The sequence below is a fragment of the Heterocephalus glaber genome, unplaced genomic scaffold, assembly GCF_053883595.1.
Source record: "Heterocephalus glaber isolate CG9 unplaced genomic scaffold, H.glaber_assembly_v1.0 deba00001531, whole genome shotgun sequence".
Taxonomy (NCBI): domain Eukaryota; kingdom Metazoa; phylum Chordata; class Mammalia; order Rodentia; family Bathyergidae; genus Heterocephalus; species Heterocephalus glaber.
In genome coordinates this window covers 15,057,994-15,079,522 of record NW_028258329.1, presented here as the reverse complement: position 1 = coordinate 15,079,522, position 21,529 = coordinate 15,057,994, and the positions used below count along the sequence as shown (strand labels likewise).

The following is a 21,529-nucleotide window of genomic DNA, read 5'->3' as shown; positions in this document are numbered from 1 at the left end:
TTCAATTTCACTCATTGTAATCGGGGTGTTTAGAATTTTTATATCTTCTTCGTTCAACTTTGGTAATTCATATGTATCTAGAAATCTGTCCATTTTCTTCTGTGTTTTCCATTTTACTAGAGTACAGGTTCTTGAAGTAGGTATTGATGATCCTCTGGATTTCTGCTGGGTCTGTTGTGACTTCACCTTTTTTGTTCTCAATTGCATGGATCTGAACCTTTTCTTTCCTTTTTTTGATAAGGTTGGCTAAGGATTATTGATTTTATTTATTCTTTCAAAAAACCAACTCTTTGATTCATTAATTTTTTGTATTGTTTTCTTAGTCTTGATTGCATAGATTTCTGCTCTGATCTTTGTAATTTCCTCTCTTGTACGAACTTTGGGTTTGTTATGCTTTTCTTTTTCTAGGAGCTTGATGTTCTGCATTAGGTTGAGTTCTCTGTTTTCCTAATATAGGCATTGACTGCTATGAATTTCCCATGTAGAAGTGCTTTCATTGTGTCCCATAGATTCCTGTATGTTGTACTGGCATTTTCATTTACTTGTAGAAACTGTCTAATTTCTTTAATTTCCTCTGTGACCCACTGGTTGTTCAGGAGGGTGTTAATTTCCATGTGTTTGTGGGAGTTTTTCAGTTTATGTCATTGATCTCCAGTTTTATTGGACTATGGCCTATCAATATACAGGGGGTGACTTCAATTTTTTTTTTTTTTTTTTTGGTACAAGGGATCGAACTCGGGACCTTGCGCTTGCAAGGCAGGCGCTGGAACCACTGAGCTAAATCCACAGGCCCAAATTCAATTTTTAAAATTTACTTAGACATGTCCTATGAGCTAGTATGTGGTCTATTTTGGAGAATGACCCGTGTGCAGCCAAAAAGAATGTGCATTCCGATTTTGTGGGGTGGAACAGTCTGAAAAATCTATTAAGTCCAATTATTCAATAGCTTGGTTCAGTTCTAGAATTTTGTTTTTAATTTTTGTCTAGATGATCTAATTGTGATAATGGGGTATTGAGATCCCCCACTACAATTGTATTAAAGCTTATTTGGTTTTTCATGTCCATTAATATTTGTTTTTTTATAGTTGGGGGCATTCATATTTGGTGCATATATATTTCGGATTGTCATCTCTTCCTCTTGGACTATTCCCTTCACAAGGATGTAGTGACCATCTTTGTTTCTCTTAATTAGTTTTGGTTTGAAATCTACTTTGTCTGCAAATAAAATTGCTACCCCTGCTTTTTTCTGGGTTCCTGTGGCATGGAGAACCGTTTTCCATCCCTTTACTTTCAGTCTGTGTATTCCTTTTTGAGTTAGGTGCATTTCTTGTATACAGCATATTGCTGGACTTTGCTTAATCTATTGTCAGTCTATTTCTTTTGATTGGTGAATTGGGGCCATTAACATTGATAGTTAATAATTAATAGTTATTGACTCATCCTTGTCATGATGTTTTACTATTGTTAGCTTTTATTATTTTTTTCCCTCTTTCTCTTTAGTTGCTTGATTGGTGGCTTCCCTCTGTTGGGCCTCATGGAGTTGTGATCTTGTCTTCTTCTAGGATATTCCTTAGGATTGTTTGGAGTGCTGGTTTGGTATTCATGAAATTCCTCAGGTGTTCTTTGTCATGAAAGTATCTAATTTCCCCATCGATTTTGAAAGATAATTTTGCAGGATACAACAGTCTAGGTTGGAAGTTATTTTCTTTTAGGGCTTGAAATACTTCACTCCAGGCTCTCCTTGATTTCAGGGTTTGTGTTGAAAAATCCTGCCGTGATTCTGATGGGCTTTCCTTTATAGGTGATTTGTTTCTTTTTTCTAACTGCCTGTAGGATCTTGTTCTTCTCTTGGGTTTCTGGGATCTTGATTATTGTGTGTCTAGGTGTAATTTTTTTTGATCATGGCTGTTTGGAGTTCTGTATGCCTCACTTATCTGTATGTCCAATTCTCCACCTCTGTCTGGGAAGTTTTCTACTATTATTTCTGTGAAGTTTTTTTATGTCAATTGTATTTTCTCCTGTTTTTTTGTGGACTATCAGTCTTATGTTATTCTTCTTTGTACATTCTAGCAGCTGCTGGATTGATTTCTCATGGTCCCTTACTATTTTTAAGAAATCTCTGTTTTCATGGTCCTTCACTGGAATCCTGTCTTCTGTATCTGATATTCTATCTTCAGACTCCCTCAATCTGCTCTGCATGCTTTCAATGGAGTTTTTATGAATATCTGTTTGAATCTGTTTCATGGATTCCATTTCTTTCTTATGCTGGAGATTCATGGGTTCCAGCATGGTTCTGAGCTCATCTTTTTTTTTTTTTATGTTTGTGTTCTAGAGCCTCTAATTATGTCTTTCACTCTGCTCACCATCTCTGTAATTATCTGGGAGATTATTTCTGCTTTGAATTTTTCTAGAGCCTCATTCATCTGTTTTGTTACTTCCTGTGCTATCAGTTCAGGGTGTCCAGGTGGTGGATTATCAGACTTTTCCACCTCGTTTTCCCCAGAAATTGCCTTTTGTGGGGTGGAAGTCTGAGTTTGTGACTTGCTTAAATGTCTTCTCATTTTTGTTTTTGGTACTGTCAGTTATAAGTCAATGAGTCTCAGTAAGCTAGTCACAGACCCATGAGATTCAGGCAGATTTCTGGCTGCAAGTCCCAGATTGAGCTCCCTGTCCTCCTGCAGGGTTGAACTCTGCAAGGTTCTATTACAGGTTCCAGCTGTCTTTCCCCTCAAATAGTCCAGGTTCAAATGGGAGGTGATGATCCCTCCAACTTACCAAGCATGGTGGTCTGGTGTGCCTATATTGCGGAGATTCTCTTCACCTTTCCAGTGGGCTTCAGTTTTCATCAGGGAGCCAGAGAGAGGCCTTCTGTTGTTCACTTCTGCAGCTCAGGACAATGGCCTTTATGTCCCCCTGTGGCTCTGTAGTGTGGAACCAGGTAGCTGCACAGCCAAGAGGCCAGAGGCGGGGATGGGAGGAAGGGGGTTGGCTGTTGTTACAGGGGCCCGTGTAGCCAAGCTGGCACTGGTGGGCCTGCCAGGGGAGGGGGGGGGTGTCCTCACAGTCTCCTGGATGCAAGTGGGCGGGGCAAGCCAGATGGAGCAGCCACCCACATCTGACTGCAAGGCCAAACTGGTGGCCGGTGGGCCTCTCTTTTTTGAATTTTTGGCAGCTGCTTTTGTTCAAGGGTGGGATAGGACAGAAGAAGGTGACAAAAATGGTACACGAACACTAAAATGCTCTTTTACTGCACTGATTTAATGGTCACACGGAATTCTGTTTTGGGCTGATCACTCATTCACCTCAGGGTCTGAGCCTAGCTCCAAGTCTGCTCCCCACAGGATAGAAGCTGAGGAGGGGAATACTCCTTTGACCAGGGATCCAGGACAGGAACAAATCAGAGCAACCATGAAGACTTCAAAGGAGATTTATTTTCTTTTTGAAAGGGCTGAGGGACTTTACAAGAGTGGGAAGCCAATAACTAGAAAGGAAGATAAATAAAATACAAAGCCAGTATGTTATGGCAAAATTCCAGAAAACACTGACAAAAATCTTTACAGTTTAAAACTGCATCACTTTATACATAATTACAAATTAATGTACAGCATTTGGGTTTTAACCCATCATTTAATAGGAGTTAGCACAGAAACGTTCATACAGCATTTGAGAACTGATGAGAGCAACACCCCCATCTTTCTGCTACAGGGCAAGTGACACTAGCACAGCCAGGCTCAACCGGGCTGGGCCTTGAGGAAAGCCAGGGCCAAGTCCTGCGAGTGTGCTGGGAGCCCCATCCCAGTGGATGGGGACAGCTCTGGGAAGGCCTGGGGGACAGGTTCTGGGCTTCCCACAGAGGCCCTGAGGTACAGCGGCTCCCCTTTCGGAGGGCAGGCTATCCTGGGCCAGTAGGGCTGCCTGTCTTCAAACCTCAGTGAGATGGAGAAATGACTGATGGCCCATCAGCCTCTCAACAAATTGCAATACATAAGCATGTGGAAAGGCCCTCCCCTGCCTTCCTTTTCTGGCAGATTAAAAGACTTTTCAAACCCTGGCCAGCAGGTAGTAGATTCCAAAGCTCTGGTTAACTAGGAATGTTATGCTACAATGGAAGAAAAACTATGAACCTAAGCCCAACAGCCTGCCCTCCTGGTCTGAGGAAAGGTGAGTGGAGTGGGGCTGGAGGGACAGCCCAGGACACAGGTGCATCCCCAACAGGTCCTCCTGAGGAAGGAGGCACATGTTCCACTGCTCCACCCAGATGGTCACGTTTAGGCACAGGGGGTGGACACCTCCCGAGGTGCTTGGGACCACCTCAGAGGCACCCACTTTCTGGTCACAGAACCCCACTCCCCAGGACTGTCTACACCTTGCTGCTCTGGGCACAACTGTCCACCCATCCTCAGAGCAAACTTCAGCTCTGAGCAAATACCGAATCCTTGAGAAGAACTGGCAGTAGGAGAGCATTAGGGATGAAAGAATAAAATAAAAAGTTCTTCTATGGAGAGCATTTTTCTGGCCTACAAGGTTCTGTTTCCACTCTTAAGGCAAGAGCTATTTAATTAAGCTCTTATGCACTAAGGCCATCTCATTCTCCCCCAAGAAAGGAACAAACAAGACCCCAAAAGTCTCAAAAATACATGCTTACTAATATTGAGGCCTTGGGTGGGTAATAGGGGAAGATGCTCAAAGGGGCAGCTTTTAGTGGTACAACCCTGAGACTTGGGCAAGGACAGAAGGCAAGGTTTGTACCTTATCAAGACTTTCTTGAAAAGGATTTTCTTCCCCACAAGACAGCTCTCCTGGGGGCAGAGGGAATGTTGGCAAAGGCTGAATATGGGAATTTGCATGTTTTAACCACCTCCATTTTCTAAGAAGAAAACAAAGTTAACATGTTTGATTGTCTCAAAAATACAGCCAACTGAGGAGGGAGCTTTTAAAGTGCACATGTCACCCAACCAGGAGGACAACCACTGAGATGACTGTAACTTTTAGGAGGTGCAGTGTCCTTCTAGAAGTTCACTAGAAGCTGGAGGCTGGGACTACTTGCATGTCCCCCAGACTCAGTCATAATTTCAGGCATCTGATTTCTTTAGACTGAGGAAGAACCATGGCTTTCTAGCGTGGGGGCAGTAAGGGAAACAATCCAGGTCCCTGGAAAACCACCCCTGCTCACGGGAGAGAACCCCCCACCCTGGGGCTGTAGACTGGGGAACTAGAGCAGTTCTCCAGGTCACAAGCAGAAGCACCAGCAGCGGTAATCCCAGGAAATCCCAAGCACAGCATTGAATCCCAGAGGTCAGATCCAAAGGGGAGGCGAGAGGGGCAGGCATGTGAAAGCACAGTTCCTGGTAAGAGGTTCTCTTTCTGCACCAGTCTATTCCTGGAGGAAATCGGCAGCTCAGGGGAAGTGAAGACTCAACCTTCTGAGTCCCAACTTGTTCAACCAGAACCTGACCACATTGTTGAGTTAGAGAGGTGTGGGTACAGGTGAAATCACCCTTTTTACAATGACCTAAACCAACAAAGCAAGGGAAACATCACAGCTAGATCAAAATTGTGCTTGCAGGGATGCATAGTACCTTAGAGAGTACAGTGTGCCAGTGAGCATGTGAGTCAGTCTGCCCGTGCACAGGGCGTGGGTGCAGTGCCTTCCTCAGACTCCCATGGGGCTGGAGCCACCATGGATCACTCAGGGCCAGTGAGAAGGAAAGCAGCCTGGCTTCCTGGGGGTCTGAGAACAGTCATGACAGGTTCAGCTGTAACTCGGAGTTGTGTGGACTGGTAGAAGGAAGCAACTGACTTTTTGCTGTTTAGGGTATTTTGTTTGCATTGAAAGAAAATCAGCTGGGTTTGGCCTAAAATCTGTATCTGATGGGTGAAAGTTCTTATGACAAAAACGGGTCAAGGTAGCTCATAGGTGTCAAGTTTCCTAACCCTCAAGGAAGGAGACATCCCTTGGTAAAGTGAGTGGGAGTCAGGGGAAGAAGGCCACAGACCCCTCCCCAGCCCTAACCCCAGATTCCACCTGGATCTCAAGGCACTTGGAAGACAGGAGTGAGCAGTGCTGGCTGCTACTGCACTCTCTGCACTGATCAGCTAGTTTAAACTGCTGGGCTAGAACTGGTTCACCCTAAAAACAAAACACAAACACACACAAAAATAAATAAGACAAATTTAGGCTAAAAATTTAAACCAGATCTCTTTCAAATAAACTGAAAGATAAATATCTCCATCTGCAAGGCCAGCTTGCAATTCATCAACAAGCACCAAGTTACAGATTTTTGTTTGTTTTTAAAAAGAAATGTTCAAAGCCTCATGGTTTTGAGGGCCAAAAAGCAGGAACTGAAGGCCACCTGTGAAGCACAGAATTTCCAGGTCTCCTCCGTTAGGAGGCCAAGCGGCAGCACAGGGAGCCTCAGAGGGAACTCTTACCAAAGAGCTGGCCTGCGCACACCAGCGGTGAAAGTCTCAAGCAACCACAGATCAAAACACAGGGAGAAAGGGAGAAGAAAAACCAGGCAGCTTGTGTGAGATCTTGATAGTACAGGATAATTCATACTTGGATTTAAACAGTTTTTCAGGGAACCGCATTTTGCTGAGGGAGGCCTGATGCAGAATGAGCATGCTCCCTGCTGTGGGCCAGGTCCTCCCTCCATCACTACACAAGGCTTACCCCACACCTGAACCCATTGCTCGGCCAGTGGTCCTGAGGGGACCTTGCAGAGGCCACAGCTGGGTCCTGGGTGAGAGGGTGGCAGCTGCTCAGAGTGTGTGCCAGAAGGCACATTCTCTCCCACATGGAGGCCCAGGCAGCAGCTTCTCCCATGGAGCTGTTAGGAGGGCTCTTCTGAGTGGTTAGTGACAACCAAAAAGTGTCACACTCCAGGGATATGGATGAGATGCCTTTCTACTCCCTCTGTGCCTAGAACCTGTAGGCAAATATCTTGGACAGTCAGTATGTTTCTTCTGAATTTGATGAGAAAAACCTGGAAAACCAAGATCAAGGTAGAGATCATATGCTTTTTATCCACATCAAGATCCTTATCACTGGTTTCACAGATGTCTGTCACCCCTTCAAAAATGAAATGAGAAAAGGGTTGAGACAGGCAGAGTGGTTTAAAGGAACCCCATTTCCATAGGCTATGGGTTGAGGCTGTCCAACACTGCCTCTGGGCTGAGCTAAGCCGGGTCTCTGAATACATGCACAGATACAACCCTTCCTAGCTGCTGTCTGAGTCTGTTGTGTTCCCCACATAAAAGGCAGGCCCTTAGGGATTCCTGACATGTCCCAGACTATCCCCTGTACTTCTGGGCCCACAACTTTCAGTGTAACATCCTGGGAAGTCACAGATCACAGCTGGACTGGAGTCTGGGCTTCCTCCCACCCTAACGGTCAAGACAATCTGCTCCTTCTTGTGCAGGACCTGGGGTGCCCAGGAAGACTGGATGCTGGGGAGCAGTGGACGTCCAGTGTGGGTACTTATGCATGAGGGGCAGGAGGAGAGGCAGGCAGGCAGGCAGGCAGGCACTTCGGCCAGGTTTGGAGGGAGAGGATCAGCAGAAGATCTCCTCACCCTCTGCTGAGGCTTCTGATGCAAGGCCATCTGAAACCAAGAATGAAAAAGAAATCCTGAAAAGCTCCCTTTCTATCTCTTTCCTCCTCTTGGAAGTCTGCTGTGAAGCAAAAAGTATCTGGGCTCAGAGGCAGGGCACTTTCTACCCACCGGGGTAACCTCCATACTCCTACGCAGGTATCAGGGAGAAAAGGGCACAGGATGAGGTGGCATTCAGTACAGTGTAACTTCAGACTCTGGACTACTGACGCATTAGTCAACCTCTCTGGGCCCCAGTCTCCTCATTTCTCCTGGTCCCCAGGTGCATCTACTTCATAGAGTTGCTAGAGGGTCAAACTGTCAAATGCTGCCTGTTATTCCCAGTTACTGGGCTAGGTCTAGACAGACAGGAGGGCCTGCATTAAATCATTTGAGTGAGTTCCAGTTTCTGTCTGATGCCACAAAACCGGAACTTGTATCCTCTACCTGGCATGCGTGCTGCGCAGAGGAGGTCCTGACACTCACAGAATGTGCATTCCATTCTTAGCCACTTAAGATCAGAACGATGACAGCTTGGCTTTCCTGCATCTGAGCTGTGCCCCCTTACTTTCAACTGCTGTGCTGCTAAAACCACCCCCTTAGAACTCAGTCACTGAAGGGTGTGGGGGACTCACCACCAGGCTGGGAGCGGGTTCCTTTTTTGTTCTTTTTTTTCTCCTTCTTTTCCTTCGGCTTAGTCAACCCAAACAGGCGGGTGGAGGTGGAGATGCCCGACAGGGCCTGGCTCTGCCCCTCTGGCACTTTGTTCGTCTGGCTACTTGAACTCAGTATGTGAAAAGGCCCCTTATCTTTGTGTGTCCGAGAGATGCTATTCCTTTTTGGGGACACTGAAAGTTCTGAGTCCAATGACCCTGACTTGGTCACTGAAGGTACAGACGGCAAGGTTGACTCCTCAGGACTGGGAAGGAAGGACGGGATCCTCATGAGCTTGGTGTGCTGATGTGATACCTGCATATGTCCAAGAGAAGGCTTTTTCAGCCAGAAGCCCTTGTGCTCACTCAATAATTACTGGCTGAACTCAATTGGTCAAGTGGCCCACCCACTTCCCGGGACTCTACACAACTTGTAAGAAGGTTCAGAACTTGCTTCATTTGCTGGCCTCCTCCAGGTGTTAAAAAATATCACCTTCAATACCATCAATATTTTTATTGCAGGCACTAATATCAATAACAAAGACTAATAGTACCTTTAATGGGGCAGCTTAGAAAAGATCTCCCATTTCATTCCCTGAAGAAACAAGAAAAGCTACATATTTAGCTCTCCTGATTTACACAAGGATATAGACAATTATTTCAGGGCAAAGAGATTATCGACCTCTCCAGGTTAAGAGGGTAAATCCTGGCTATAGGTTAAACCAAAGATAAGGAGGATCATCTCTTTTGTGCTATCTCAGTTGCCTGGGAACCTTCCATTGTCAAAGCCCCACTGATTTTTTGGGGTCTTTTTTTTTTTTTTGTACCAGGGATTGAACTCAGGACCTTGTGTTTTCGAGGCAGGTGATGGAACCACTGAGCTTTATTGGAGGGAAGTGGAATCCATCTTTAACAGAGCAATTTGTTGCTACTGGTTATTCTAAAACTTCTGCAGAAAGCGAACAATCCCCCCCACCCTGGAAAATATTGCTTTAATTTCCTTTTGTGGTCCAAGGTCAGTCAATCAAAGAAATGTCAACCCGATAGGAGTTTTAAAAGACAGGGAGATCCATGTACAACCAGGCTCTCCATCTGCCACATGAGTCCACAGTCCCGAATAACCATCGAGTATCACTCAAGTAAACACAAGAGTCAATATGCTGAGTAACGGACAGCCTGTCTGCACAAATAGCAGCTCGGCAAATCAGGCATTAAACTGGGCCCCAGCAGGAGTGGCCACCTCCACCCACTTGCTGGGCTGGGCTCTGTCCCCTGTCACCGATGCTGCTGACCCTCTTCACGAGTCCTTCAGGAGCTTTGACAGCTGAGCCACTGACTGCTGGCTCTGACCACAAGCGCTAAGTTTCAGAGGCTCCTTTATCCTTGGTGTCTCATCAGGCACAAGTTCATTTAGGTGGGGGCACAGGGTAGGAGAAGTGCCAGTCAGCTGGAAAGGGCCACTGACTCCTCTGTCCCCCCCATTCCCACTCTCCTCTTCAACCTTCTGGAGATGCCGAGATAAGAGACTCCCTGCCACAAACCTGGGGCAAAGTAGGATAGACAGGGGCATGGCCTCTCTCTTGCTTCCTCACAGCTGAGCTGCCAGCCTCCCCACTCAGCAGGGCTCCCCATACCTGACACAGGTCCCTGTCCATCTGCCTCTGGCTGAACTGCTCCATATCCCTTTGCAGCTGCTCCTGCTCCCGCTCCAGCTGCTTCTGGGCTGTGCGCAGCCGCTCCAGGTCGCACTGGTACACGCCCTTCTTCTGCTGGAGCTCCTCCCAGTCCCTGTCCAGCTCCTGCTGCCCCCTCTGCACCTTCTCCTCCCGCTCGGCCAGCCGTGCTTCCCGCTCATGAAGCTCCCTCTCCCGGGCCTCCCACTCGCGCTCTCGCCGGCGCTTTTCCTCCAGGTGCTGCGCCTGCTGCTTCTGCAGGTTGGCCAGGTCCTGCCGCTGCTTCTCCAGGCTGCGCTGCTTCTCCTGCTCGATGAGGGAGCTGGGGCGGGACATGCTCCTCGTAAGCGCCCTCTCATTCAGCACCAGCTTCTGGTCCTCGATGTAGCTGTCCTGCTGCAACACCACACCCTGAGGGAGGTACAAAGAGGACAGCTGTGTTTCGCTGGCTGGAGGACAGCCACCTCCTGGGACCTGTCCTGACCGCACACCTTGGGGCGCTGTGCCAGACTGAGCCCCCCTTAGATTTTCAGGGTGGTTCTGGTAACAAAATGCTCCAGGGTACTCTTGGGCAGTTAGCACATGTAAATACCAGAGGTGTAGGAACCCTTAGTTTGTAGGTTTGTATCTGTGGGTAGGACCAGGGGTGAGGTAAGTGTGCTGCAGGGAGAGGGAGGGAGGAACAAGACAGGTTAACTCCTCAAGAAAGGAAGTGGGAAGAATTTGAGGAGATTCTGGGGAAGTACTACGCAGTAATAGTTTGGGGAGGGCCACCCTACCCAAATACCACACAGAGAGATGGAGAAGAGAACCATATCCTGAAGGATCTAGTGATCTCCAAATGCGTGGGAGACTGTTTACCAAGCCGAGTCTCCAGCCCGCAGCTGCTCATCACCTCCAGTCCCTCAGAACCCCACCCACTGCCCTTGTGTCTTTCCTCACCCCAAGAGCCAGGCTTCTCCAGCCTGGGACCCTGTTTACCGTAAGCGACTAACAAACTTCATTGCTCACAACAGAACCTGTTCTGTCCTCTATGCAAGGAAGTGTGTGGTGAAAGAAGCCCTGTACCTGCAGGGTGCTGAGGAGTTCGTGCAGATGAACAATGCTCCGGACAACCTGCTGCAAGAGGAGCAAAATGGAAACATTCACTTCAGGACTTCATGAATCTCAGAATCCATCATGCTACATGGTTATAACACCCTTAAAAACTACAAGGGGCTCCGATTTCAATGAACTCTTTTAAAAGTGAAAGTACCAAGCAAGGGGAATAAGCAAGTAGAAGCCAAAAAATCCCCAGGACCAAACAAAGCAATGTGTTTGTAGGAGGGATATCACGAACCATAAAAGTATTACAAAGTTTCCAATGTCTAAAGAGACTAGAGTAAAGGTGGCATATAAATGTAACAGAACAGAAAGCCTACAGAGGAGCCTTAAGAATTTAGTATATAAATAGCTGGTCTAATCAATGGGGAAAATATATTAAATTGATGAGAAAATTGCTTACATTTGTAGAAAACATTAAATTGGGACCTTGGTTTACATCAACAAAGGATTTGAATAGATAATATGTTAAAGGTAACAACCGAAGCGTAAGAGGTAGAAGAAAATGAAAGAGAAGGCTTTCCTAACACAGACACAAGTAAAAAAACTAATATGGAAAGCAAAGGGAAAACAAAGTAAAAAAAAAAAAATTATTAATTAAAAAAAAAGTTTGGGGCTGGGGATTTAGCTCAGTGGTTCCGCTGCCTGCCTCGAAAGCACAAAGTCCCAAGTTCGATCCCCGGTACAAAGAAAAAAAAGGTTTGCCAGGTGTGCCTGTAATCCCAGCTACTCAGGAGGCTGAGGCAAGAAGACCTCAGTTTGGGCCAGCTTGGGCTGCATAGCAAGGCTCCATCTCACCAAAAAAAAGGCTCTTGTGGATTAGGGGAAAGAGAAAAGAACTGCATGTGTTTCTGTACCAAGGCATTTACAAAAGAAATACAAATGGCCAATTATATGAAACGTTAAAAATAATTCAGGTCCTGGGAGGAGAAGTAGCTCAGTCACAAGTAGAGCACATGCCATTTTGCATGCACAAACCCTGGGTTCAAGCCCCAGTACCAAAACAGTAAAGAAAGAAATGCCAATTGAAGTTATCTAACCAACAAAATAGCAATTAAAAACACAAACATTTTTAACCTAATGATAAGATACCTCCCACCCCAAATACTGGGGAATGAACCAGGACCTATGCACTGAGCTACAGCTCTGTCCTACTCTGCCTTATATTTAAATTTTTTTTTTTTTTGGGGTACCGGGGATCGAACTCAGGTCCTTGCACTTGCGCAGCAGACAGTGAAACCACTCAGCTAAATCCCCAGCCCGTTATATTTAAATTTTAAGATAGGCTCTTGCTAAGTTGCTTGGATTGGGCTTGAACTTGTGATCATCCTACCTCAACCTTCCCTTTTTTTTGTGATGCTACTGGGGATTGAACCTAGGGTCTTGTGTATGTTGGACAAATGCTCTAACACTAAGCCCCATTTACTCTTTATATAGTTCATAATGTCCTTACCTCACTGTTTCTTTTAAGCATAAATACTAGGTTAGCATTTCCACCCTATAAAACAAAAAATTGCATTTAAAAACATGATCTTGATGTGAAAGTTATATCCAATGCATTCCTAAGTTATGCTGTAGTTTCCTATTTTCTCTTTTCTACCCAAAGATCTGAGGTTGAAATATTTATTACAGAAGTTTTATTAATAGATCTGGGTGGTGGAGGACCTAAACAAACTTAATGAAACTGGTCCTGGCAGGACCATGGTAGCTGAGGAATGTAAATGTGCTTTAAGCTGGGCAGGCCAAGGAGCCAATAACCTGGGACTAGCAACTAACTGTACAGTTTGTTTTTAAAAATGTGATTTCTCCTGAAAGTTGCAAGTCAGGTATCCAAAACCAGACCAAAGTGGAGTAATTTCAAAGTTTCAAGGAGGCTCATAACATATTTAAAAAAAAAATACCTTTTTAAGACCGCTATCTGACTCTGTTCTCCTAAGATCTTGGCCATCATCTCCTTCTTCTTTCTCAGCTCCTAAACACAAGAAAAGGAATAAACGTAGATAGTTCAGGCATTTCTAAATCTTATTAACGCAGAAAAAGTGGAAGCCACTTGGTGGCAACTAATCCATGAATAATTTCAGTGATGCAGAAGAACTACAAGCAAGAAGAAAAACAATATCATTTATCTGAAATGCTTGTGACCAGAAGCATTCTGGACTCCGGATCCTGGAGTATCTGTACACACTACTGAGTTTATCTTGGGTGTGTATCCGAACAGGAAATTCACTGTTTTACATACACTTTTATACAGATTGCCAGAAGGTAATTTTAAACAATATTTTTAGTGTGCCTGCATTCTGACTTCAACCTGTCACATGAGGTCAAGTGTAGAATATTTTCCTTGTGGCATCATATTGGCATTTAAGAAGTTTTGGACTTTGAGGCACTTTGAATTTTGAATTTTTTGTATTAATGATGATTATATTATTATTCAAAATGAATGTCTAACAGATTTTTGTTTTTGAGACAGGGTCTCAAATTTGCAGTTCAGGCTAGCCTTGAACTCACTATGTAGCCCAGGCTGGCCTCGAACTCAGTTATCCTCCTGGTTCAGCCTCTAACAGATTCTTAGTGTTTAAGAATCTCTTTAAAACATGCACTGATGAATGGGAAAGGAGTTGGAGCTGCCAGAATCCAGGTCATTTTAGCTGTGTGGAATAGTCAAGGATTGCTTACCCTTAGACATGTTCATCTGATGACTGTCAAAGCCCCCGAAGGTCTCTGCTCTCCGGGGCAGGGAAACAGGGCCAATCATGGCTTCTTGCTCCACAGTGCTGCCGCCAGCCTGTCCAAGTGTGCCTCCCAGGCCTCCGCTCACCAGGCCCTGAAGGAGCTCCACTGCAAAGAGGAAGATATTTGGTGCCTCCCAAGGAAAGAATACAACTTGCCAAAAGGATCAAACCTGAGTAATAATGCCTCTAAATACTGCTGTGAATGTGAAGGAAACAAGACAAACTGCTGTGTAAATAAAATCCAACCTACAGTTCAAAGGGAAACTACATGGAACAGAAGGGGATGGCATGCCAGTGATGACTACTACTACAATTCAGAGTACCTGTTCCTTGTGAAGGGAAGGAGGTGTGATAGGGACAGGGCATTTGAGGGGGTTTCGGGGTATCTGGACACATTGTATTTATTAACCTGGGTAGTGGGTACAAGGATGTTCACCTGATAATTTGCTAAGGTGAGATATTCGTTGTGGCTAATTTTCTGTATTACAGTAACAAAATTAACATCAGGGTATAAAACACTACAGGAGAGGATGGGGGCAGGGCTGAATGTAAATTACCCTCATTTATTGCACTCTTCATTAAAGGCCCTCCTTTGAGAGCCTCCTCTGTGTTGGAGCGGAAGAGAGTTCTAGGGCTTTGAGTTGGGGAGCAATCATCTGGCAAGGGGGTGCTGCACTCAGTCATGTCCCGGAAAATTGTCTCCTTCTCTTCCAGCAGGAGGAGGATCTGCTGGTCCTTCTGTTGAAGTTGTTCTGCAGAGTGGATGGAGAAGGCAACGTTTTTTGTTCAGCGTTAAGATACCATTAAGACGTGAGTGCCACCTTGTGGTAACTTAAGGAAAGGGTCTAGACAGAAAATGGCTGCCTGCCCCTTCTTTTTCAACCATAAAGGCAAAATCAAATTTCTGCTCTGTAATTTCTATTTAGAAAGCCACCTTGGATCTTTTTCACAAAGACTGGCATATTCAACATAAGTATGCCCTCTTTTTCCACTTTCCTGCCGTTCTTCATTTCCCTGGCCTAAGTCCTGCAACTTCACAGCTGCTCATTCCTGGACCCTCCCTTAGTTCTAGGTCTGTTAGTGATGACTCTCTCCTTTGAGGACATTTGTTTTCTTCCTCCCATCTGTATGGGTCTGCCATCTGCAACAGGGGCACAGCTGGGTTCTTCCCTTGCTCCATCCTGGGCTGCTTTGCATACCTTCAACACTTTCCTGCTGAGATTTCAATCACTCCCCTGGATTCAGGTACCACCTACATGGTGATAATTCACAACTAGCATCCTGAATCCCATCTCCTTTCCTGACCACTGGCTCCTACCCTCAAGTGGCTGTCTCTACCAAGATGTCTTGTTTTTGGCATCTGAACCCAACCTGTATGTCAGCCTTGCTGCCCTGCCTCCCCACTGCAGCCTGTGGTCTCTTTCTCAGTCAGCAACTTTTCACTTTCCAGGTTACACATGTTAGAAACTCGGAGAGATTTTGTTTCCTTGCCCTGTGTTTCCACCACTCACACCCAGCTGGCCAGTTTTTTTTTTTTTTTTTTGGTGCTGGGGATCGACCTCAGGTCCTTGTGCTTGCCCAGCAGGCAGTGGAACCAGAGCTAAATCTCCGGCCCTGGCCAGGTTTTAATAACTTTATTTCTTTTTTTTTTTTGGTACTGGGGGTCGAACTCAGGACCTTGCGAGGCAGGCGGTGGAACCACTGAGCTAAATCCCCGGCCCAATAATTTTATTTCTTGTATCCCTCTCCAGCTTATTTCTCAACTACCTTATATCCTAACAACCTCCTAACTATTCTTTGTACTTCCAGCTGTTCCCTCCCTCCCTCCTTCAACTCTCCTGATCTGATGGGCTTTAACACATGTTAAAAATCATTCCTGTATTTCCTTCGAGAGCTGGTGCTTTCCCAGCTTAAGCTCCTGTCACTTAGCCCTGACCTTCTAGAGACATGAAACCTGCCATTCTTCAGCAGTTTCATCAAGTCGTTTTCATGTCTGCACACAATCCTTACTGGTTGAGACAGTTTGCTTTTCAGAAGTAATCAGGTGTCAGCTTCTCTGTGGGACTAACTAGAGGCAGGATGAACAGAACCCACACAATTCCCATGAACCACCAGGTGGTCTCCTTTGCTAGAGTGTGAGCTTCCTAAGGGCTCTTCTCAAATCTCTGAATCCTAGCAGTACACCTAGCCAGGTGTACAGATGCTAAGAGAAGGAAGATTTTATCCTTGTCATCCTATTCACGGGCCAAAAATTTGATACAAATCTGGCCGCCGACTAAACTTACCCATCGTTTTTTTCCTTTGATGACGCTACCATTCTGAACAGCTTGAAGGAATAACTAAACTCCTTGAGAGCTTACACTTCTTTGACTGCCAGCCTGATTTTTACTCAAAGTACAGTTTTTACTTCAGAATACTCAGTAAGCCACAGGCAAAGTGGGAAGAATGCCAGGCCCTACTGTTTTTAAAACAAGAATCAGGATTCCGGCTCAGTGACTGACTGTACTTCCAGTTGTGTGGCTTTGAGATCCTGCACTGTTTCATATGTACAATAGGGATTAATACCTGCCTTGCAGTGAGGTTAACAAGACTACCTGCAACAGCAGATCCTCGACAAGCAGTAGTCCAACATAACCAGGAAATACTTTCTCCCAAGCCACCTCACAACTCATCTGTGAATGTACAGATAATTGAGAAAGCCAGGGACTGGCAGGAGAATTAAAACAGATTAACCCCAAAAGTCTTTTCCTCAAATATCTTCTGTTTATTTAGATGTTCCCCCAAAATTTGGGAAATTCTTTGTGACAGGTACGAAGAATACTAGCAGGGTTTAAGAGCAGTGATACTGAGATAAGACAACCAACGTTCCCTTTACCTAGCAGTGGATCATTCACACAGCCACTTTTTACCAGGACTCTTGTGTTCAAAGCGGTTCATCTCCCTGCTGTTGAGGCTGCTGAGACAGCCCTGAACTGAGTGCAGCCAGGGCCTCTGGACACCACTAGCAGCCATCTGCAACTGCAGACATTCCACAGACAAGGGCCTCATACCACTTCCACCAGTTTACCTTTTAGCTCCCGAGTTTTGGTGTCCAACATTTTCTTTTCTTCCTCATTCTCACTGGGAATTCCCTCATCTTCATCTCTGTTCCTAACCAACCAAAAGAAAACAAGATGAAACAACAAATTCCTAAGATGTCACTAACTCTGCTTACTGCCCAGTGTATTATGGCACACAAAGGTATTAGGAGGGCTAGGTGGGCTGGGCCCTGGTGTTTCGCTTACAGGGTGTTGATTGTATCCTGAATGATCTGAATCCAGCTGTTCCGCTCTTCTTTGGAGCTGGCATGGACCTCCACCATCTCTGGGTCTTTTACCCCCATACTGATTAGGAACAGACCTTTCTCCTCACGTGCCACTTCTCTTACAATCAGCTTCTTTAAAGAGATCACTGTTGATTTCTGGTCCTGGAAAAATGGGAGAGGGCAAACAGAAGAAATGTATACAATGTTTTAACTCTTAAGGATACATTTCACCTAATGTTAGTTCAGATGCTGCTTTAAATGCATATAGTTTTAATAAAAATGGTAGTTTTAGGATAAAGAGAAACATCTCATTATTTCATGCAAATTTTAACAAATAGAAGATTTCCAAAAAAAGGAGATGATCGTTTATGGCCATAAAGGTTCTAGTGATGTTTTCTACATGATGAATCTTTCCAAGTTCCCCACAGAAATACTGGTCAACAATTTCATACATAAGCATCATTTTGGGTGTGTGTGAGAAATACTCCAGTGACAGATTTCTTTTTTTTTTCAGTGACAGAGTTCTAACTAAATCAAATAAGCAAATATGTTCAGGGTACGCAAAAGGATCAGGAGGGAACAGGAAAATAATTTTGGCAGTAGGGAGAAACAACAGAAAACCACAAAGGTTTATAAGAGATTACTGAGATGACTCTGTCCTGAATAAATTAATTTTCAGAAAGTGGGCAAGCCATAATAGAGTGTTTACATTCCATATCTAACCTAGCTTTTCTGAATACTATTAATTCTGAACAGAAGAAAATAACAGCTCAGCTTACCAGTGATGCAAAGATGTATTTCTGGTCTTTTTCTTGAAGGAAAACTAAAATGTCAGTGAGCAGAACTGCCTGAACCTCTGGAAAGTGGAAATGGGAAAAGAGAACAATGACTACTTAACAGTTAATCAAAGTCAGGGTTTTACTGAAGGGTATTCAGCGACACACCCCATGTTCTAAGATCACACTCCATCCCAAGGCAACTGGTTTGATGGTTCTGTATAATTCAGATCTGGATATCAGACTTTCACAGTCATTTAAAAATGTGGCTCACCAGGGGCTGGGGATTTAGCTCAGTGGTTCTGGCACCTGCCTCACAAGCGCAAGGTCCCGAGTTCGATCCCCGGTACCCAAAAAAATTAAAAAACAATAAAAATGTGGTTCACCAACAAAGCCTTGTCTCAGAAAAGCTTAAGTACTCAGTCCTGAGAAAATATATATTAAAGGCAAAATTTTAAGAATGAAATACTTTTGATTTTCAAAACTGGACTTCTTCAAGCCTGGCATGGTGGCATAGACCTATAATCCCAGCACTGTGGGAGGCTTAGGCAGCAGGGATCATAAATTTTGAGCACAGTCTGAGCACTTTAGGGACTTAGTGTGACAAAAAAACGAGGGGTTAGGGATGTAGTGCACACCCTAGTGCCAAAAGACAGACACCAACAGATGTTAAACATCAATCTATAGCAACATATTCACCAAATATTGTTAGTAATTCTTTCTCAAACTGATTTACAGTAACAGGAAACAGCAACCAGGAAAGCTGCCCAAAGGTGATGCATAGAACTATCTAAGTCTAATGAAAAGGAGACTTCTTTGATACCCCAAAAGAGTAAGAATGGCCTCCAGACACACCCTGTGGCCTCATAAGTAAAAACAAATACAGGGTCTACCCCCAACTCCCACAAGTAGTAGTCCACTCTTCTATTTCTCTATCCCATGGCAACAGCTCTTTTCTCCTCTTCTTTAGAACTAAAACCAAGGGGATAGGTGTATCTCGGAATGCATTCCTAGCATGTGTGAAGCCCTAGATTCCATCCATAGCAGCTCCTTCTCAAAAACAAAACAAAGCAAAACAGAAGAATTTGTCATTGCTCCCTTACAGACAGTCTGACATCTCCATGCCATCTACTGAGAGCTAACAGGCTAACCCCTATGTATATCTTCACTCTGGAAAGTGGAGCCTATGACTCCTTTGGGTAAAAGGATGGAAATAATTTACACAGCTCCTCCTGTTTTTTTTCTTTAATTCTGCTCCAGCTAGAATCCCTTTTCCATGGAATTGACTGTAAAGCTATGAAGAAATGGAAGTAAGGATGTTTGCTTCCTAGGGAAGTCTAACTCCTCAGCCTAGACTACAGTAATTTTCCAAGCACTATCAGTTTTGACAAGTTTATTTTTTTACTTTTAAATAATTCAGGTGTCTGCCAAAAAAAAAAAAAATCAAAAACACAAGTTTATATGATCACTGTCAGTGGATGAGAGAAAAACAATCCCACCCCTTTCAAAGGGGACTCAACACAGTAATGGCTGTTCTTGGCATGAGTTCACTTAGGGGTGAAAATGACTAAACGCCTGGTCCTATCTCCCCTGGAGGTATCTCAAACAAAACCTACCATTTTGGCTTGACCACAACTCTACTGCAACAGCTGGAATCCATCAGTTTTAATTTTGGGAATGAATAAACTTCCACATAAAGCAAGTAATAAAGCACCAGCTCCAAACAGCAGCAGCGCTAGAAATCCAGGTCCTTATAAGACAGAGCAGATTTTTCTAAACTGTCAGCTGCTTAAAAGACAATTTCAAAGGGGCAGTGTGGAAAGAGGCCAAAGTTCAGGATCATCACAGAATAGCTGGCTGGTGGAAGCAAGGGCTGTCTCTTGTCTCTGATGTGATCCTGCCTTCATTTCCGAGCCTTCCATTGCACTGTAGGCTGGGCCACCACTTTCTGAGTCACTCAAGAGCTTCCTGAGACCCTGTCACTTCTGATAGGCTCTAAACCCCTGCCCAGAGTGCACCCCTTTCCTACTTAAACCCCTATGGTGAATGCTTGGCCCACACCCACTGGGGTAATGCCCGTCAGCCCTGCAGTCTGGAGTGTGCTCCACCACAGTGAGGCCTAGGAGTTCCTACCGGCCTGCTATCCAATGCCGCTGTCATTCACTTGATACCTGTCTGAGAGGCCCGGCTGCCTACCATGGGTTCCTAGCCCTTCCCACTCCATGCTTCCACCTTATTCTGCCCAGGACCAGGATCACTTTCTCCCTACCTGCTAGAAACCTTCCTCTTCATCCTTTAAGACTTGCCTCAACTGCTGTCCTCACCTGTCTTCTACTGCAGCTCTCATCACTGGCCAGCAATTGCCTCTTTTTAAGTCTCTTCATTCTGATTCCAACATCATTGATGCTAGAATTCAGCTGACTGCCTGGGACTTCTGTTCTAAGCATGCTGAGACTCTATATCAGGGACACCTGGGTACACTGAGAGCAGTTACTACATCACTACACCTCAAAGCCCAGAGCAGCACACTCCCCTCCACCTCCATCTATGCCACTGGGGCTGAGCGGCTGACTGGTCCTGTTTTGTGTCCTCAGCTTACTGAGGCCAGTGAGAAAGGGTAGTACACTCAAGGCTGCTAGTACAGCCAGAGCTCACAGAGGCCCATAGAGTACAGGTGGGTGTGGTTCCCTGGCAGAGCACTTGCCTAGCACAACAAAAACAAAACAACTTCTCCTTTCTTTAATCTACCTAGGTTGACCATTTGAAAAGCAAAGATTAAAACCAAAAGGGTCTCAGACAAAGAAGTAAAAGCAGCAAATAAACATATGAAAAAATGTTCAATATCACTGGTCATTTGAGGGATGCCGATGAAAACAAGCTGAGATCCCACCTCACCCCAGAAAGAATGGCTGCTATCAAGAAATCAACCAATAACAAATGCTGGTAGGGTTGTGGGGAAAGAGGAATCCTGCTCCACTGTTGGTGGGAGTGTAGACTGGTGCAACCACTGTGGAAATTAGTATGGAGATACCTCAAAGAACCAGGGCTAGAGGTCCCATTTGACCCAGCTATTCCCCTGTTGGGGATCTTCCCCAAAGAATTAAAAGAATCATACCACAGCGATATATGTGCACCCATGTTTATAACGGCACAGTTTGTAATAGCTAAAGCTTGGAAACAGCCCAAGTGCCCATCAACTGCAAACTGGATAAAGATGTGGTTCTTTTATAAAATGGAGTACTACTCAGCCATAAAGAACCAGAAACTAGAGACATTTACAGCTAAATGGATGCATATTGAGGCCATACTCTTAAGTGAAATAGGACACACGTGTAAATAGCGAATAGTTTTTCTAGTGTGAGAAACTGAAAGTGTAAATAAGGATTAAAATAATTAAAATGAATAATTTATAATTTGAAATAGGAAGAAAAGGTCCAAAGGGGTAGTGGAAGTGAGAGGGGAAGGGGAAAGGAAAAGAGGGAAAGGAAAAATTATGAGAAAAGGAAAAAATGGAAACAAAGTCTTTATAAATAGGGAAGGGAGATACATCATGTATGGGTACAAGTACCTAATGATAAATGTAAATGTACTGTATACCTAAAATGTACCAATAAAAGAATTTAAACAAAAAAAAGTGGAAAATAACTTACTGTACAAAAAATTAAAGGATATGCATATCATAAAGTGTAATAAGGTAG

At 44.6% G+C, this 21,529-nt stretch overlaps 2 protein-coding genes across 21 annotated transcripts in view; one reads left to right on the top strand and one right to left on the bottom strand.

Moving 5' to 3' along the window:
- Nucleotides 1-21,529, top strand: part of Klhl25 (kelch like family member 25) — a 55,526-nt gene that overhangs the window by 32,381 nt on the left and 1,616 nt on the right. For 6 of the 7 annotated variants that reach the window (XM_004852732.4, XM_021264791.2, XM_087188509.1 and 3 more), the window contains one exon: nt 10,935-11,628. The gene's annotated coding sequence lies outside the window, so the exon portion shown is untranslated. Of the gene's footprint in view, nt 1-10,934; nt 14,562-20,583; nt 20,775-21,529 lie in introns of those variants that run through there. The other variant, XR_015441808.1, reaches the window with a different exon arrangement.
- Nucleotides 3,412-21,529, bottom strand: part of Akap13 (A-kinase anchoring protein 13) — a 332,605-nt gene continuing 314,487 nt past the window's right edge. For 13 of the 14 annotated variants that reach the window (XM_087188505.1, XM_021264786.2, XM_087188503.1 and 10 more), the window contains 11 exons: nt 17,835-17,911; nt 17,036-17,217; nt 16,819-16,901; nt 14,309-14,503; nt 13,696-13,857; nt 12,921-12,991; nt 12,473-12,517; nt 10,987-11,037; nt 9,880-10,329; nt 8,228-8,561; nt 3,412-7,604 (listed from right to left, as the gene is read on the bottom strand). In XM_087188505.1, coding sequence (XP_087044631.1) covers nt 7,555-7,604; nt 8,228-8,561; nt 9,880-10,329; nt 10,987-11,037; nt 12,473-12,517; nt 12,921-12,991; nt 13,696-13,857; nt 14,309-14,503; nt 16,819-16,901; nt 17,036-17,217; nt 17,835-17,911 — 1,700 coding nt within the window. In that variant the 3' untranslated portion in view covers nt 3,412-7,554. The remainder of the gene's footprint in view (nt 7,605-8,227; nt 8,562-9,879; nt 10,330-10,986; nt 11,038-12,472; nt 12,518-12,920; nt 12,992-13,695; nt 13,858-14,308; nt 14,504-16,818; nt 16,902-17,035; nt 17,218-17,834; nt 17,912-21,529) is intronic. The other variant, XM_013075077.3, reaches the window with a different exon arrangement.